This window comes from Bos grunniens, chromosome 6 (genome assembly GCF_055505025.1).
Source record: "Bos grunniens cultivar Pamir isolate PY7600 chromosome 6, Bosgru_T2T1.0, whole genome shotgun sequence".
Classification (NCBI taxonomy): Eukaryota; Metazoa; Chordata; class Mammalia; order Artiodactyla; family Bovidae; genus Bos; species Bos grunniens.
The window spans coordinates 14015576-14035570 of NC_141170.1; the positions used below are offsets into that span (position 1 = coordinate 14015576).

A 19995-nucleotide genomic window follows, 5' to 3' on the forward strand; every position below is an offset into this window, starting at 1 on the left:
GCAAAATGATTCAGTTTTATGTATGTATGGTTTTCAGATTCTCTTCCATTTTAGGTTACGAGATACTGACTACAGTTCCCTGACCTATACAGTAAATCCTTGTTGCTTATCTATTTTATATACAGTAGTCTGTATCTTTTAATCCCATATTCCTCATTTCTCCCTCCCCGCCCCTTTCTACTTGCGTTCCATAAGCTTGTTTTCTAAGTCTGTGAGTCTATTTCTGTTTCACAAGTACATTCATTTGTATTATTTTTCTTAAACTCCACATGTAAGTGCTATTGTTTGATATTTGTCTTTCTGTCTGACTTACTTCACTTTAAACTAAGCCCATTTTGGTAGTATGGCTCTGTGTTCATGCTCTCCCTTGAAAGAAAAATAAACTAAGCCCACTTCGAATAAAGATGTTGTCTGGAGGGAAGGAGTGTGCTATGTCCATAGTAACCCTCCCTTCATGGTCCCCTCCACCTTCCCTTCTGGCCTCATGGGCACCCTGGCTGACAACCCCTCCAGTCCACCTGAACAGATGCCCTCATACCTCTCCTTCCTCTTCTGAGCCCAGAGCATCTTCTCTAATCCTCTGTTTATCAGTTCTCCACGAAGTTTGCTCTCTAAGGCTTGCCACCAACCCTGGTGTTTCCTGAAGGCAAGAAGGGACATTCTTATATTTTCAAAAAGAACAGAACCTTCAAGTGATGCCTAATCCTAAAAAGCCCTCTGGGAACTCCTTCCTTCAGTATGACCTTTGGCTGATAGGAAAAACCCTGAGAGTATTCACATTTACTCACTCACTCACTCTGTGAACACTGATCAAGCATCTTGCTGGCCAAGTCAAGACACAGTCTCTGCCCCAAGGGGTCCCCAGTCCAGGGGTCACAGATAGGTAGCATGTGACATGGGTCAGATAGAGGGAGGCTGCCGAGATGTGGGGACACTTGAGCTGAGTCTGAGCATCCCTGCAGTTGAATGCATGGAAGATTCCAGAAGCAAAGAGGTCTCTGCGCTGGCTTGTGTGTGGTCCACCTCCCCCAGAGTGGACGTTCTGGGCGGCAGGACTGTCCCTTACTCTCCCACCTACACCGATGCCTGACAGTGGACACACTAAGAGCTCATACATGTTTTATAAATACATGAATAAGAAGATTGAGAAGGTACAAGGGAAGCTCAGAAGGAGGGTAAGGCAGAGAGCCTGAATGCCACGTGATTCTCAACTGAAGAAGGGACAGCAAACAGGACAGGGGTAAAGATGTCCACGGGCTTGGGTTCAAGTCAAGTCAATACAAGATCGAGTGTCCACTGGTGCCTGGTTCTGGCCAAGTTCATACTCTGCCTCAGCTGCTTCACATTGTGCAGCTATGGGGGTTGGGGGGGGAGTGGGTGCTGAGAGGGGCTATGGGGAAGGCAGAGCGGGGGGAGGGGCGGCGGTGGTGAAGAACCCTCATCCACGCTGGGCCAAGCTGTGACCATGCAAAGTCCTGCTCCAGGGTTACCACCAGTACCTGCTGCCTGTGTGTTCTCTGATTGCACTAGAGAAAGCAGGCTGAAACAGGAAACTCCGACCACGCCCACCCCAGCTCCGACCCCACCCACACCCCAGTCCTGTGAGCACACTCACATCCAGCCCCAGCCCGCCCCGTGCTGGGTCCCTCCAGCTCTAGGAATGCTTGCTCTTCCCGGGCGCTGCAGACTCCCTCCCCTCCCCTACAGCTGATGTCACCCTCTCATCCTTCCTGGCACCCAGCCCTACTCTTAGCCCTCTGCTGTGCACCTTGCCTTTGTGAGTCAGGGACTCCCTTACAAGTCGGGGAAAATAACCTGCATATACACATGTCCACACAATCATGCCATTTCCACAGACTCACGGGCATCAAGACGCCCTTCCCTAGCCTCCTGTGGATCCTCGTTGAGGACTGGGCTTTGCTGCCTGGCCTTCAGCACTTTCCAGGTTGGTCATGGCTTTCCCTGCAGCCTCACCCCTAATAAATTCTGCTCTCAAGTGGACTGGCTGGCTGCCCCATACTTATCCAACATCCCTCTTCATGCCTTTCCTTAATAAAGACCCTTAACTGACAAAATGCACACCTGCCACTTGATCCTAAAGTATCTATGCCGCCTTATCCACAATTGAGGAAAAATGAACCCAAACTAAATGGTCAGCAATAGAGTAACAGTTATATACACTATGCTACACGCCTCAGTAAAATAATAAGCAGCTATGAAAAATAATATCTATGGAGATGTTTCTATAACTGGGAAAAGCATGAAATTTTAAATTGTTAATAAAAATAGCAGAAAGAGTCGAAACAGATGCTTAGGAAGATGTTTGCACGTGGACAAGAGCTGAAAGGTAATAAGCAAACTTGCCTCTGCTATAAGGTTCTGAAAAGCAGGAGGTAAGGCTGTATATACTGGGATTCCTATACATGTGTGCTCAGGCACACGCACACACACACATACACGCACACACACCCCCACACACCACACACACTCATACAACCCAGCAGACAAACCCATTCTGGAGGAAGAATTGTAACAAAATGCTAATAGCCAGTTGCTCCAGCTGATAGAACCATGGTGTCTCTCTGCCTTTTTCCTTTATGCATTTACTGTGTGTATATGGCATATTTACAGCCCAAGGAAACCTACTGTCTTAAGATCCCATTGGGAAGTGAACCGGTGATGAAAAGAGAAGCTGTGGACAAAACCCTTGGGCCTGCCATGACTTCCAGGATTCATGATGACACTCCTGGATGCCATCTGCTCCCTAAGTGAGGAAGTTCCCCTGGGAAGGCGGGTGTGCTTGTGCCCCATGGTCTGGCTCACCACCCCGATCCGTTCTCTCTCAGGAAAATGGGACCTCATTTTCCAAAAGCGGCCGACCCTGCACTCACCCCCTCCTGCCCGGGTCAGCCTGCACCCTGCTGCCATCGTTCTCCACCGAGTGGTCTTGATGCTTCTGGCCCACGGAGTCCAGCACCGCCAGCAGCTCGGCCTGCGAGGCTGCGGGCAGAGCCACGGTCAGGAGCCGGCGCAGCGTGCCCCCCGGCAGCATCGTCAGCTTCGACAGGTACGACGCCAGTCTCAGCTCCTGGAGGAGTGAACGCAGGGACTCAGAGCCTCACGGCTCTCACCTTGATGAACAGCAGGGTTGAATGGATCACGGTCTTAGGACTTTTTGTCCCAGGGAGATAAATACTTTATTAGCTTGGTCTTGAAAACATGTCCCCAAATTTACAGAGCCGTCAAGAAAATCTATTTGGTCAGCAGCCTTGGCTCCCCATGACATTCCCTAAGCCTTCATCCATCCCTTCCAGCTATCCTCCTGGATACAGGGCAACTCACTCATCATAGTTACAGCCCTGGCCTACAGCCAGGCCAATTAGTAATTTCTCCTCCTACTCATGTTCCGTGAGGCGATAGGGCTCAGAGGGAACAGCACAGGCTGTGGAAACAACTGAAAAGGCCTTAAAGCAGTGGAGGGTTAAAGAAACTGTACTATGGCCATACCACAGAATACCAGTCTGCAGTGAAAGAAATGGAAGGATCGCTAGGGCTTTCCACCGCCTGGAAAGAGCCAGGCTGCACACTTATATCCTGTATGATTCCAAGTGAATAACCAGAGTTGACAGAACATAGGGATGGAGAACAGAGCAGAAATGGCCAGGAGTTAGGGATGCAGTGTGTTGCATGCTAAGTCACTTCAGTCGTGTCTGACTCTTTGTGATCCCATGGACTGTAGCCTGCCAGGCTCCTCTGCCCATGGGATTCTCCAGGCAAGAACAATGGAGTGGGTTGCCATTTCCTCCTCCAGGGGATCGTCTCGACCTAGAGATCCAACCCGCATCTTTTATGTCTCCTACATTGGCAGGCAGGTTCTTTACCATGAGTGCCACCTGGGAAAAGCACAAAAATTCTGTTAATAATTCCAAGTGCCACTACCCAGAAATAATTATCAGTAGCATTAGGCAAAGCATACTCTAGGAATCTTTCTAGGCATGTATGTAAATAGATGAATGGATGGATGGATGGGTTATACAGATGAATAAATGGATGAATGGATAAATGGGTTATGGACAGTTTATGGATAGATGATGAGTGGACAAATGGGCAGATGAATGGATGGATGGATGCAGAGATGGTTGGTGGATGGATGGATAGACAGAGGTGGATTGATGGATGAATGGATAGATGGATGGATGGGTGGACAAAGAGATGAAAGGAGAGGCAGACAGATGGAGTGATGGACAATGGGTGGATAGACGGACATGACTATAAAAATGAGATCATAATCCATACAAAATAATATATATATTATGTATCTATTTTGTTGCTTGCCTGCTCTATGCACTAGAATATCAGTTCCTGAGAGCCTGGGCTTCATCTGTTTACTTTGCTGCTAAAATCCCAGGGCCTAGGATAGCACTTGCCACTTACTAGGAGCACAGTCGATATTTATTCAAGAAAAAAGCCTCTTCAGAAGATGTTAAGCTGACTCTAAGTCATATTATATGTGGTTAAAAAAGAATTCCACTCTACTGTCTACAAGTCATACTGGAGCCTCGAGGGAGTAAAGGAGATGAGTTCAGTGAAGACCTCAGGTGGGGTCCCAACCTCTTTCCACAGCACAAGGAAACTTTCTGCCTTGCTGAGTTAGTACCATTCATTTTAAAATGAGCTCCCCCTTCCCATTTTATTCACAAAACAATTAGGAAATATTTTGCTTCAAAGGGAATGGTGCAGTAGCATGAAATGAGTAGCACTTTTTTAAAATTTTTTTTTATTTTTAAACTTTACATAATTGTATTAGTTTTGCTTTTAAAGGAAGAGAAACTGATTTAAAACCAGCTCCACCACTGAGTGGCTGTGGGACCTTAGCTGAGTCACATCACCTCTCTGACCCTCAGTTTCTTCATCTGTCCAGTGATGATCCTCTCCATGCCTCTCCTCAACACTGGGCTGATATCCACTGCTGTTGGTATCATTGCCATCACAGAAGGAGTGATAGATTTGCAGCAGTGCCTAGGGGAGGCTCTTCCCACTGCCAGGGCCCCCAGAGCAACAGTGAGTATTAACTTGGATGATGTGTGATGTGTCTAGCACAGAGCAGGCATTTGAGTGTTATTTTGACATTGTCATAAATATGCAGAAGAAGGAGGAGTTGGCAAAGTTGCATAAATATGAAAACATGGGTGCTCATGTGGAAATGATCCTTCATGCAAATTTTGTAATTTGAACTATGCTGTCCCTAAGGTAGTGTAATAAGCAGGAAATAAAACAAAAGACACATAGAGGCAGGGGAGGGTTGGGGAGGGAGAGGGAGAGAAAGACAGAGATTGCAGGGGAAAGAAGAAAAAGGAGGAGAAGAAGGAAGAGGAGGAAGAGGGGGAGGAGTATTTAGAAGAAGTAGAAAGAATGGGAGGGGGACTGGGTTTCCCTGGTTATTCTCTTGCCTGGTACAAAGAGGAAACAGGCAAAATACAGGACTCCTCTACAAAGGGAGTGATGGTTAATTTTATAGGTCAGCTTGTCTGGGCCACAGTGCCAAGATTTATATGGAGAAACATAATTCTGGATATATCTGTGAAGTAGCTTTTGAATGAGATTAACACTCGAGTCAGTGGACTTAAAGCAGATTGCCCTCCACAATGTGGGTGGGCTCCATCTAACCAGGTGAAGGCTTGAACAGAACAAAGACTGACCCCTGAGCCAGAGGGAATTCTGCCAGTAGTGGGCCTTTGAACTTGAACTGCGACACTGGCTCTTTCCTGGTCTCCAGCCTGCTGTTCTATATTGTCAGCCTACTTGGACTTGCCAGTCTCCACAATCACATATGCTAATTTCTTAAAGTAAACCTCTTTCTCCCTCTTTTCCCAAGTCTTTGTGCTTCTGTTTCTCTGGAAAACCCTCACTAATACACAAGGGCGGGAAAGAAAGAAATGAAGTTGAGTAGACATTGCTGGGGGATTCTACAAGGCACAGGATGGGGAGGGGGTGCAGAGAAAAGTCACCCTCCTAAATGATTCCTGCTGCTCAAGGCTTCCATCCCAGCAGCATTTTACTCCTGACAGAGCCAGTTCTTTAGCAGAGTTCACAGTTTAAAAGAGCCAACAAATTAGGGATGACCTGGATGATATTGTACACATGACCCTTTGGCCATCTGTCAAGTCTCTTAGTAACAAAGAAGAGGGGGAATCACAGTGAGTGTGGGAGAGGGCTCAGTTCCCACAGAGACCCAGGCCAGGAGCAGCATGTGCTCTGCAGGGCAACACAGCAGGAAGAGCACATCTGTGTAGTCACCAACCCCAGGCCGAGTCCTGAGCTCCAAGGAGGACAGTGAGCCCTGGAACCCGGAGCCACCCATTCATACCTTGGTTGCTCTATTTGCAAAATAGAGAAGATAGTCCCTGATTCCCAGCTTTCTGCAAGGATTAAATGAATAACTGACATGAGTGCCTAGGATGATACTTAATGCACAACAGGTATTCTGGAAACTTCTGCTTCCTCCCCCATCCCCAGTCTGGAGCTCAAGCTAAGAGATGTGGGGTAGAAGAATGTGGGCTCCAATTCTAGCTCCACCGGGCTCCTCAATGTGAACTTGGGCAATAATGTCACCTCTGGAGGACCTGTCTATAAGGGGATGATGGTAGAATTGCCAGACAGTGAGGTGAATGGCAAGTACTCTCCTGGGTCCTGCCATGAGTAGGTACTCCTCCCTTGCTGAAAATATCAAGAAAGCCCAGGTCAGCTCTCATGTCAAAGAGAAAGAAGCATGTTAGACTTACTACTCACTTTGATGCTTAACCTTGTCTTCCTGTCTGGTGTTACTGGCAGAATAATGGCCTCGAAGGTGTTCATGCCCCATCCCAGAACCTGTGAATATATCATTTTACATGGCAAGGGACTTTGTGATGAAGCTTAATGATCATGAGCTGAGAGTATCCTAGACTGATTATCCAGATGAGTCCAACCTCATCATCACATGGGTCCTTAAAAGCACAGAACTTTTCCTGCTATGGTAGGTCAGAGAGAGATGTGATGACGATGGAAGAAGCATCAGTAAGATGTGATTTGTTGAGTTTGAAGATGAAAGAAGGGAGCCATGAACTAAGAAAATGCCTCTAGAAACTGGTAACAGCCACCAGCTGATGACAGCTAGCAAGGAAATGAAAACCTCAGTCCTACAACCACAATGAACCAAATTCTGACAATTACTGGAATGAGGAGGAGACGGATTCTCCCAGAGCCTTAGAAGGAGTACAGACCTGCTGACACTTTGATTTTAGTCTGGCAAAGCCCATGCAGGACTTCTGACCCACAGAACAAGCAGATAATAAATTGTGTTCTGTTAAGCCACTAAATTGGTAGTAATTTGTTACAGCAGCAATAGGAAACTAATACAAGTGAGAAGATGCATGTGCCTATGGACAGTTGTGGCCAATTCTGCTGGCTGACACCGGAAAGTGCCCCACCCCTGCTCCCTGCTGGCTCTCTCTGGAGGCTGAAAAGGAAGTGTTGAACTTGCAGCCCCCCTTGCAACCAGGGATCCATGGGTCGCGTCTCCTCAGGACATGAGTATAATTTGCTTCAGAGACTTGGTGGCATGTACTTTCTTGGAAAGAAAAGACAGCAGAGTGATTGTGTTCTACATTTACCTTCTTCACATGAACACAGACACAGCAGCTGGAACTTCAAGGAGAGGTGGGAAGAATCAGTGTAACAGTGACATCGTTGAACTGAAGCAAGGTCAGCAACACCTACCTCCCAATGGCCTGTGATTGGCATAAGCCACTGTCACAAATCACATTTGCTGAGACCCAAAGAAACCAGGAAGCCCACCTTGGAATGCACATAAAACACCACTAGTAGAGTTATGTAACTCTGCACATGACTCCGTCTGCACAGCCTCGTGCTCTGTCTCAGGAACGCTGACGAGGGCTGCAGCTCTGGCCAAGAATGAGACTACCTAACCTCAACACAGAAAGGTTGAAACGTGGTGTGCAATCTCAGCATTCTCCTTATATGGCCCAGATTTCAATGACTAACTTTGTTCCTGGTAGAACTTACTCTGTGTATATTAAACCTGTTTAAGACTGAAAAGAAGACCACTTGGGTGCCTGTCTTATCACGGATAAGAAACTGACCAGGGCAGTGATTACTGTTGTTTTTGCTGCTGCTGTAACCCCAATTGAATATCCCCTAGGTGCTGGCCCTGGGCCAGGGATTTTCACAAATCCTCTTAGCAGTTCTCAAGGTTCCTGTTATCATCTGTGTCCTGCAGGTGAGGAAACGTGGACTCTGAGAAAGAGGTCAAGTTATGGGCTGGCAAGGGATGGACCCAGGACACAGAGAACTTGTTCTCACCTGGCCGTACAGGGTCACAAAGGTGTCAGTCTCCATATTCTCCAGCAAATCTTCTAGCACGACACTGTCTTCTTGCTCCTCTCTCAAACTAGGGTGAAAACAAAATCTCCATACGTTCAGTGTTGTTATAAAGTGATCCTATGAGAAGATCGTCTAGTTGGTTAAAAAACAAAGTATCAAAAACCTAACCTACCTGATTAAAAACAAATCCATCAAAAGAGATAGCCAGAAGAAGCTGGCCTCTTTTTAGCTAGATTATCTCGCAAATAAATGAATCAGGGACTGCTCACCAGGATGGAGGGCTCCTTCAAGTGAGAACTTTTGTGGGACTGTATGGAGACTTCTCTGTGGCTTTGAAGGGCAGCCTGTGCTCTGCATGGCTATGAGTATAACTGATGTCATCTTGGGCCCTTACAGTATTTCCTGTCCTTCTGCTGACCCACCCAGGACTGTGCAATGAATCACTTCTCTGTCATCAAAGGCTTTGTAGTTAATAGATATTGTTTAACAATCATGAGGGTCAGGTATTCTCTGTGCTTTGTTATTCCCTAGATAAGGATGAAAACCTTCCCTGAAGTATTCCTGGCATCCACGAGACTAGTTACCCATTCATAAATTTTGACTTAGGAACGCACGTCCCATTTCCAAGCATCTACCCCATTGTTGCTAAGTCACTTCAGTCATGTCCAACTCTGTGTGACCCCATAGACGGCAGCCCACCAGGCTCCCCCGTCCCTGGGATTCTCCAGGCAAGAACACTGGAGTAGATTGCCATTTCCTTCTCCAATGCATGAAAGTGAAAAGTGAAAGGAAAGTCGCTCAGTTGTGTCCGACTCTTCGCGACCCCATGGACTGCAGCCCACCAGGCTCCTCCATCCATGGGATTTTCCATGCAACAGTACTGGAGTGCGGTGCCATCGCCTTCTCTGATCTACCCCATACCCTAGGTTAATTATAAAATTGTCTCAATGGCCCCTCGGTTTAGAGTGAAGCCGTGAAGCCTTCTAAGTTGTTGTCCGCCTGATCCACTATATGAGTAAGTTACCATAGATAAATGGATCCATCGGTTAAATGGAGCTGCCTGCCTTGCTTTTCAGTCTCAAGATGCCTGCTCAGTACAGTGGGCACTTTTTGTTCCCTCTGACCTCCAATGGTGATCCTGATGTGAAAACTCTCAGTATTAGCTGTCATGCCTGGTGCTGAAGAATACCAAGGTCTGGGGTCTTCATCATGTGCTCCTGTGTTGAAGTGGGCCCAGAATCATCTCCCAAGGGTGGACCTGGCTCTGACCACAGAAGCTGGGTGGCACCTTATCACATGAGGTCTCCATCAGGCTTCTTGACTTCCCCACAAGGTGGTCTTCCCAGTCTATCCCCTCAGCCAATTAAAGCCGGTATCCTAGGTTATCCATCCTGCCTTCTTGCTGGTTAATACAATCTAAACCCTGTGAGGGTACAACTCATACAAAAAGCTTGATCAACAGCAATTTTCTCCATGAAGCATGGAATACATTAAGGTGTTAAATATACTAAAATCCATAATCAAGTCTAAGTCAAATCAACATCTCTGAGCATTTTCCTCTGATCAAACGGAATCAGCCTCTTATGCAATTATTTCAGTGGAACAGAATTGTGCTTTGATGTTGTGTTTACACAGAAAAGCATAATCAAACACATTAAAGTCACCTGTAATCTCACCACACAGAAATCACATCTATTACAGTCTGGCCTATTTTCTTTCAATGAATTTGTGTTTTCAAAAATGGAGTCATGCTATGTATTATAGTTTTCACCCTGTTCTTCACAGTGGAAAATTACAAAGCTGTTAAAAATTGTGTTTTCTGAAAGATATATGTACCCTTGTGTTCACTGCAACACTAGTTACAACAGCCAAGATATGGAAGCAACCTAAGTGCCCGTCCACAGACGAGTGCGTAGAGAAGATGTCGTACCCTGGGCCCTTAGCTTACCTCTGCTGGTGATGCTCCAGGAGCTTCTGACCCTTGCTAAGGGCTCGCTGCAGGACAGCAGAGACGTGCCTTTCAGAATCTGTCTCCTCTGGTTCCTGCAGAAGCGCAGGTCCTTCACCTGCCCACTGCTGCCAACTGTCCAGTGCCCGCTGCAGCTGGGCCGCCTCCTGGTGTGCCAGCTGGTCCTCCAGCTTTCTCTCCAGCTCCTGGAGCTCCTGCACACAGAGGGGCAGGTACTGAGCACAAGGCAGGTGGGCCGCAGGATGCAATCCACCCCTCTCAGCTCGGCGCTGCAAGCCTGGCAGGACCTCCTCTTTTTTTTTTAATTAATTAGTTTATTTTAATTGGAGGCTAATTACTTTACCGTATTGTAGTGGTTTTTGCCGTACATTGACATGAATCAGCCATGGGTGGACATGTGTTCCCCATCACTGTCCACCCCCTGCCATCCAGCTGTGCAAACAGCACGATGAGACTGCTTCCGGGTCTCTCACACCTCGTGCCCTTGCACATGCTGTGCCCCTACCTGCAGGCCCTTTCCCTGTTTGCTTGGCCAACTCTGAGGCTTCTTTCAAGGACGGGCTTTAGAAGGCCCTCCTTGGGGAAAGTGCTTTGTGCTGGTCTCAGCCATAGTCCATGACGCTACTGGCTGGAGCTGCTGGGGGTCCTCACCTGGGTCCACATTCCCTGTGGCAGCCCCCAGAGACATTTCCCTGTTGGGCCAATGCTGAGGTTAGACCAGTCCTTGTGATTCTTATGACGATTTTTGTGACTTCTTGTGAATCTATAATTATTTCAAAATAAAAAAGCTGAAAATTTTTATTTTCAGTAAAACTTCAGTATTAAACTTTCAGTACAAATTAAATATTAAACAGACACTAGAAAATGAAGGATAGAAACATGTCAGAGAAGAGAAGCGTGTTACGAAGTTAGCAGCTTGTGCCTGCGCACTGGGACAACACCTCAGCCACAACCATCAAGGACCTTGAGAAAACAAGGAACACATTCTGGAGGGTACATGGCACACCTCACCACACAGCAGGGTCACAAGGAGAGAAAAGAACATGGCCCAGGTGTTCTGCCTTTTTGGGGGTCAAAGGTGGGGTGCCTAGAGGTCACTGGTTCTCTCTCTGTTGGTGAACTTAAAGGAGCAGGAATTAGGGTGCAGAGAGGGCAAAGCAGGTTCACTCAAGAGGTCAGGTACGTAAGTCAACCGAACTTCCCAGAAACAGGAACTTCATGGGTGGGGCAGTCTGCTTTTATCTAGCTGTTTAGTTGGCAACCTGTTTATTTCAGTCGGATGTTTTCGAAATGGTTGCCTTGGTAATCAAAAGCTGTCAGGGACTTACTACAGTTTCCCTAAGTTCCTTGGGAGATACAGACTCCCCTTCCTCAACTGCCCACTCACTACCCCTAGTATTTTCCTGTTACAGACTGGATGAATGCTTGTGGTCCCTTAAATCCATATGCTGGATCCCTAATCCTCAGTGAGAGGGCGCCTGGAGGTGTGGAGGTGTGGGCTTTAGGGGTTAGCAGGGCTTCCCAGGTGGCACTAGTGGTAAAGAACCCACCTATCAATGCAAGAGATGCAGGTTCCATCCCCGAGTTGGGAAGATCCCCTGGAGGAGAAAATGGCAACCTACTCCAGTATTCTTGCTGGGAAAATCTCATAGACAGAGGAGCCTGGCAGGCTACAGTCCACAGGATTGCAAAGAGTCAGACAGGACTGCAAGCAGTCATGCATAGGTTTAGATAGACATGAGGGTGGGACCCCCATGATGGGATTAGTGCCCTTATAGGAAGAAAAAGAGATTGGAGCTCTCTCTGTCACATGAGGACACAGTGAGAAGGCAGCTGTGTGCTCAAACCACAAAGATTCTTTACCAGAAACAGACTCAGCTGGCACCTTGATCTTGGACTTCCCAGCCTCAAGAACTGTGAGAAAATCAATGTCTGTTATTTAAGCTCTGAAGTCTATTGTGTTTGGACACAGCAGCACAAGCAGACTAGAACAATGCTCTATTTCCTGCTAGAGTGTGAGCTCCTGGGGGGCAGGGCTGCATTTCTACCCCCTCACCTGCAGCCCATGGCACCTGCCTAGCAGCTCACACCTGTTACAGATGTATGTGGGGTATCAGCATGTATTCTACACGATGAAGACTGGGCTGGACCAGCAAACGAGGATCATGCCTCACACCAACCATACTCAGGTCATGCCCAGCAATGCTCTCAATGCCCTGCATAGATTCATCTCATTGAATCCTTGTAAAAATTACATGGAAACCATACTTCTTTTCCATTACCTATGTGGAAACTGAGGCAGAGAGAAAAAGTAATTTGCCAGGCCATATGATTCTTAAGGGGGCTTCCCAGGTGGCTCAGCAGTGAAGAATCCACCTACAATGCAGGAAACATAGGAGACATGGGTTTGGTTCCTGGATCAGGAAGATCCCCTGGAGGAAGGCATGACAACCCACTCCAGTATTCTTGTCTGGAGAATCCACGGACAGAGGAACCTGGCGGGCTTCAGTTCATAGGGTTGTAGAGTTGGACATGACTGAAGGGACTCAGCATGCACGTCCATGAATCTTTAGTGGCAGAATGAGAATATGGAGCCAGGTCAGCTGGCTCCATGATTTGGTTTGTGCCCTAACCCCCAAGCTATACTGTCTCTCACTGGCCAAACAAGAAATTGGCAGCCTGAGGCCATCAGAGTGAGAGAACCTGGGTACAAGAGACTATCCACAGTCTGTTTAGGCGGGGAAGAGAGGGTGGGCAGGAAGGTGGGCTTTAGGAGCTAGTCATTGAAACCATTGTCATCGAACCCATTATTCACCAGATTGGCCAGTGTTCTACCTGGGGGTGGGGTGAGTATGGGGTTTGATCCTAAGAGGCCTTGGATAGACGTCATCAGGTGATGGTCGTCCTTGAGCCTCCTAAATTTTGTACAAAACAATCTCCCTTTCTGCAGAGGCGCCAAAGCTTGCATCAAAGTCTCAGAAACGTTACTCAAAAATCAAGACATGGAGAAAATGGCCAGAGAGGTAAAGTGAGGTCATAGCATGGAGAGCATATAGGTTTTGCCTCCAGTGCCGTGAAAAGTTTGGGATGCTCTGAGTATGGGCTTCTGGCATGATGAGATTTCCAATTGTTACCATCCTTCTCTTCACTGCACCCCAAATGGAAACATAACCAAACACAGCATTTCCAACAGCACTAATGAGTTTCCACTCCCATGTTCTGTCAGCGTGCCTGGAGCTGGTCATGCACCAGGTTTCCACTGAGGTGCCAGCCCCAGCCCACTGCATGGGGAAGGAAGGAACACACCCACTAGTGTCCCTGAAACAGGCAAAGCACAGAAAGCTGGCATGTCACACTTTGATTTTCCAAGACCAGGTGAACCCTGGTTGGGAACAAACATATCCTGCAGGTTCTAAGTTGCTGATGGCAGGTTCTCCCAGGGGTCAGTCCTATCCCCAAACCCCTGCCACTTAGCACTAATGGAATCCAAGATATGGTTCTAGAATTGAATCTAGAATCTGCTCTCTTCACTAGAGTTTCGATGCTAAGGCAGGGACTCTGGGATGGTCTTGTTCATCCCACTCCCCAGCAGGGAGTAGGCTTCCCAGGTGGCTCAGCTGTAAAGAACTCGCCTGCCAAACAGGAAACCTGGATTGGATCCTTGGGTCTGGAAGATCCCCTGGAGAAGGAAATGGCAACCCACTCCAGTATTCTTGTCCGGGAAATCCCATGGACAGAGGAGCCTGGCGGGCTACAATTCATGGAGTCGCAAGAGTTGGACACGACTGAGTGACTGAACAGCAGCCGCAGCTTCCCGATAGGGAGCAGGCACCTGGCCTGTGGAAGGAGTCAGAGTAATCAGCATCATCTTATTATTAATAATAATAATGGCAGTTAGCATGCACCGAACTTCCACATTGTACTAGATTCAATTCATGGTATCTTTACTAAATTAATGTATTTGATCTTCATAAACCAGCACAAACTAGGAATTTGTTAATACCCCATTTTATAAATAAGTTAGCTAAGGAGCAGAGAGCATAAGGACATGTGAAGTCCCAAGAACCTGAGAGAGGAGTAACTTCAGGTTTCTCTAACTTGGGGCCCTATCTCTTGCTCCCATTGTCTCTGGAAAGCACTCTGTAGACATCTGTTGAATGAATGGATGGATGAACAGATGGGTAGATGATGATGATGAAGACAGACAGTTCCAGGCCGTTTACTGGACATGAGGGATTCCGGGGTGAATGAGACATGGCCCCTAGACTCTGGAAACGCATGGTCTAGCGAGGGAGACAGTTGTGCAAACACAGATACAGTGACAGGTAACAGGTCACCTCAGGGAATCTAGATGGAGGGTGACTTGAGCACAGAGCTAGGAGAAATCAACTTTGCCCAAGGGAATCATGGATGGCTTCACAGAAGAGGTAACATTTGGCTTGTTGCAGCTGCCAGAGAGGAGATTGTAGGGTTGGCAGCAGAAGCTTTCTAGACAGAGGTCCTTCAAAGGAACTGAGGCCTGAATGTATCTCAAGTGTTCAGGAAGGTCCGAGGGCTAAAATGCAGGGTCTGAGGGAGGGAGGTGTAGAGGGGAGATATTAAAATATGGAGCTGGGAATGGAGCTGTCACTAATTATTTTTATTTTTCAGAAATGTTGCCTTGGCTGAAGGGTGGAGGAAACTGCAGTAGGGAAAGAAGGAGGCAGGCGGAAATTGGTGTGAGAACAGGAACTGGGCTTTGCAAGCAGGAGGTGTGGGCTTTGATTTCCAGTTCTGGGACTGTGGCAAAATGAGTTAAAAGTCCTAAACCTCAACTCCATCTGTAGAATGGGAATAAAAACATCTCGGGGCTGACAGAAGGTTACACACTTAACACGATGCCCTGGCCCTGATGAGAGCTACTACTGGTGTGATTTTTTGTTTTTAGGTCCAGATTTGTCTGAGTAGCGAAGCTGGGGGGCAAAGGTCAAAAGTGAGAAAATTAAGGCAGAATCAACAGAGTGACTGGTGGTGAGTGGGCAGTAAGGCAGAAGACAGAAAAGGAAGACATCCAGTCCAGGCTTGGAAAAGTAGATACGCACGAAGCAACTTAAACTGGATTAAATACAGTGGGTGCAGTTAGCCTGAGGTCACATGATGTGTTATGAGTAGGACCATCACATTGAAAGCTGCCCATGATTGCCATTCAACCCCATGATTCAGTTATGTCCTTTCTGTGATCCAGTTTCACAGAATGAGTCTAAACGCTTCATCAAATGAAGGGAACCTGACACAGTTTTCTTAGGAATCACTGCTTCCAAAGCATTTCATTTCATGCTTTTTAAATTCTGAATGTGCAACAGCTTAAAAGCCCATTCCCAATGAGAAAGTGGTTTTCCCAGAATGATCAAATTGCAGGATGAAAGTCTAATATCAAGTGTAAAATGATAGGTTTGTCTTCCCTCCAAATGTAAATCTTCATTTAAAAAAAAAAAAAAACCAGCATTGTATCCATAGTTTCATCAGTTGCTTCCATTTCAGGACATATTAACTCTTCTACTTCGAGCTCATTCGAGAATAAGGAAGCTTTGATGTCACTCAAAAGGGCTTTAACGTCAAATTGAAAATGTACGTGATGTGCTACCCAATTGCCAGTAGGAACGAGGGTTGTTGCAAGTAAAAAGGGCCATTAGGTGTTTTAGGGTTGAATTGAGGTCTTTCTCAGAGAGTTTATAAACTTCTCCTTCCTCTCTATACTTCATTATAATGAAGAGATGAATTGGGAATTAAAAGCCAGCGGCTTCTAGTGTCTTGCTTTGTTCCGTATTTACTTGACACATGACCACGGTCCTGCCCCTCCTCTGAAGACCTCGCCTCCTTCACCTGTAATTCCAGGCGGTGACCTTGCCTCCATGCCAATCGCCTAGCGGTGATGCTCCCTATGGGTTTGGGTAAATATCTTGCAGGATTTCCTCCTATTACTAATTTGCTAAGGAGTCTTACATTGGATGAGCACTGAATTCAATAAATTACCTGTTCCATTCATACCAAAATAATCACAGGAATTGTGTTTCTTTAATCTGTTAATCTGATGAATTTTGTTCATACATGTTTTAGTGTTAAACCAACCTTACCTTCCTGGGAAAAACTCATACTGGTTGTGCTGTATCTTTTTATAGATGATTGGATTATTCATTAATATTTTGTTTATGAATTGTACATCTAGGCTCATAGGTAAGACTAAACTGTAATTATTCTTTCTCATACTAGTCATGTCTGGTTGTGGTGTCAAGGTTATATGAGCTTCATGAAATGAGGAATATTCCCTAATTTTTTTAACATCCGAGTGATCTGCATATGAGATTGGAAAATTTTGCTATCTTAAGGTTTGGTGGAATTGGCCTATAAAACTATCAAGGTTAGATATTTTTGTGTGTGTCAGAAGATTCTGAGACTATTGAATCAATTTCTTTCATGGTAACAGGACTATGGAGATTTTTTTGTACTTGAGCCAATTTTGGCGAGCTGTAATTTTTTAGGAATGTTGAAATTCACCGACATAAAATTATTTCTCATAGAATTCTCTTATTTTTAAAAACTCTAGGGCATCTATTGTCATGCTGCCTTTTATACTTCTGATATTACTTCTTTACCTCTTTTTTAAATGGTCAATCTTGCCAGATATTTGCATATCTAATTTAATTCATCACCTTGGAGATTTTCTGACTGAATGGCTAAAGTGTTTTTTTAATTCCTTTGTCCTGTTAGCAGAAACCTTTGATGACAAACTCACAGAGGGGACTCCCCGCCCCCAACCCTGGCAGGGCTGGAGATGGACAGGTGATCCTGGGGCCTCCCTTGAGCACAAGTGGCTTCCCCTCACCACCCACCCTCCGCACCAACCACACTGGTTGCTCTACTCCTCAGGACATCCCACAGCCCCGCCTCCTGGTCCTTCAAATTAACCCCCCAAACCCTGGAGGTCCTGGTTTTCTCCCTTTGCTTTTGGATTTCAGCCTCTGGGTTTGCATTCATCTCTTTCTGTGAGTTCAGATTTTCCAAGCTATCCTCATCCCTTGGGGATTTTCCTCATCCTACTGTGAACTCACAAAGCAAGAAAAAGTATATTTATTTTTATTTATCCAGTGTTGGATGTTTTGTGCTGGGATATCCACAAGGTTTCCCCTTCCTTCCTATCCCTACAAGCAGGTTTCATGGTGCAGGGTGCACTATATTTGCTGGAAAAATAGCCTGGACTCTTCAGAATCTGGGCTTCCCAGGTGGCGCAGTAGTGAAGACCTGCCAATGTGGAAGACACAAGAGATGCAGGTTTGATCCCTGGGTTGGGAAGATCCCCTGGAGAAGGAAATGGCAACCCACTCCAGTATTTTTGCCTGGGAAATCCAATGGACAGAGGAGCCTGGCAGGCTACAGTCCATGGGGTTACAAAGAGTCAGACACCAAGCACAGAGTGACCAAGCGCAAATGCTTCAGAGTCTAATGTTATTTATGATTTTCTATGAAGAAATGGGAACCTCCATCAACAGGATCAACTGAGATATCTGTGGACATGACCCAGGGGCTAAAGTCAGAAAATAACAGATTTCACTTACTAGCTCTGTGGACCTTGGAAAAACTTGGAAAAAGCTTGGAAAAAGCTTGACCTGCCACTTGCCTGAATCTCATTTCTTTACTTGAGAATTGGGCACAGAAACACTACCGAGTTCACAGCATGGCTCAATGATTAACTGACATAATGTCTGACAAAGAACATAATTGCAAAAAGGCATAAAATTGCAACTTATTATTAATCATGCTTAAGTGATCGTCTTAAGATGCATGATTGAGTAAAGAATTATTAATGCTTAAATGAGAGCAGGCCCATTTCACACAGCTCGTTAGTGCTCTCCTGCCACACACACAGCACTCAATAAATGTGAGTTCCATTTAGGTGACTATTATAATAATACATAAAATTCTAAAATTACACATACAGGAACTAAAATTAGTCCTCAAAGCAGTTACGTTGCTAGCTTTTGTGTTATGAAATACCTTCCACACCCTGAAAACATGCAGCATGTAGAAATAATGGTAATAATTAAAATTTTGAAAATAAAAGCAAATCCAATACTTCATAACATCTAAGGTGCCCTTCACCGAAAGCTGTGCTAAGTTGCTTCAGGCATGCCCGACGCTTTGTGACCCCATGGACTGTAGCCCACCAGGCTGCTCTGTCCATGGGATTCTCCAGGCAAGAACAGCGTAGTGGGTTGCCATGCCATCCTCCAGGGGATCTTCCCAACCCAGGGATCCAACATGCATCTCTTACATCTCCGCACTGGCAGGTGGGTTCTTTACCACTGGCGCCACCTGGGAAGCCCTCATTGAAAGCTACACATCTACTTTTCATGGTGGTGGTGGTTTAGTTGCTAAGTCGTATCCGACTCTTGGGATCCCATGGACTGGGAACCTACAAGGCTTCTGTGTCCATGGGATTCTCCAAGCAAGAATACTGGGGTGGGTTGCCATTTCTCTCTCTACTTTTCATAGCACTATCAAAGAAACAAACAGCTGCTGGCTGCAAAAGGAATCCCAGGTTCCCAGATGTTAAAAATGCTAACATTTAAAAGGTTTGCTTCTGAAGGCAACGAAATAGAGAAGCCTTGGGCAGCAACAGTGCACCAGCCTCCCATGTAAGTTACCTCACTCAGCCCTCCCCAGGACCCCTCGGCAGAGACAGGGTGGCGGATCACCCATCCGATGGTGGGAGAAATGGAGGCAGTCACCAGAAAGAACCACTGAGGGATGCAATGTAGCAGGCATCCTTTCCTTCCTGGGTCCTGCACTCACCGGGCTGTGAGACTCCAGGATCTGCATGCAGGCTGACTTGGTCAGGGTCTCTGATGAGTTCAGCTCCTCCAGAAGCAGGTCCTGGATGCTCAGGAGGGCGGTGTACACCCATAGGGTTCTGGCCATCCTCGCCGCCTTCTGGAACTGCAGGGAGACAAGGGACTCGGCAAAGAGTCCCTCCTGGGCCTCCAGCTGCTGCACTCTCTCCCGAAGCAATTCTCCTCGGACCTGGGAGGGGCCAGCCAGAGACCAGAGAGTGGTAAGTAAGGGGAGGGAAGAGGACAGAACGTGCAGCTTACAAACAGCAGCTGGTATCGGTGCTATTTGTATCAGTGCAGGTAGGCAGCCAGTCATCCAGTCGGGACCCTGAGGAAGGTCTCAAGAGTTAGAAGCAACAGTACTGGAATCTCAGCGTAATATAAGACAGCAAGGGCACTTCCGCTCATAAAGAGGCTCACTGCGGGGCTTTTGGAATCTAGCTGTTCATTCCACATTTATCATTCTTGGAGGGAAACTGAACTGTGTTGCTCTCCAGGGAAAAATCTTTCAAGCTTCCCCATCCTACAGGATGAAAGTTCAGTCTTCCTAACGAGGTCTCCAAGCCCTTCTCACCCCCATCCAGGCTAAGGTACAGCTGGTCTGTTTCAACACCACCACCCCACACCTAGACTTCCATACCCATGATGGCTCATGCCCTGCCCACCAGGCTCCTTGCATCTGCAAATCCAAACTCTTTACTATGATTCAAATGCCACGCATCCTCGTCCTCTGGAAAACCTCCTGTTTGTTCTCTGCATCTCTGGTTCCCAAGGGGC

At 46.6% G+C, this 19995-nt stretch overlaps 1 protein-coding gene across 3 annotated transcripts in view; it reads right to left on the reverse strand.

Annotated features, from left to right (window-relative positions):
* Nucleotides 1-19995, reverse strand: part of EVC2 (EvC ciliary complex subunit 2) — a 161911-nt gene that overhangs the window by 2663 nt on the left and 139253 nt on the right. The window contains exons 17-22 of one of the 3 annotated variants that reach the window (XM_086404830.1): nt 19181-19408; nt 10331-10545; nt 8362-8449; nt 6790-6870; nt 2892-3088; nt 539-640 (exon numbers count right to left, since the gene is read on the reverse strand). In XM_086404830.1, the coding sequence (XP_086260956.1) occupies nt 539-640; nt 2892-3088; nt 6790-6870; nt 8362-8449; nt 10331-10545; nt 19181-19408 (911 nt within the window). Of the gene's footprint in view, nt 1-538; nt 641-2891; nt 3132-6789; nt 6871-8361; nt 8450-10330; nt 10546-19180; nt 19409-19995 lie in introns of all 3 variants that reach the window. The other 2 variants (XR_015165167.1, XM_086404829.1) reach the window with 2 other exon arrangements.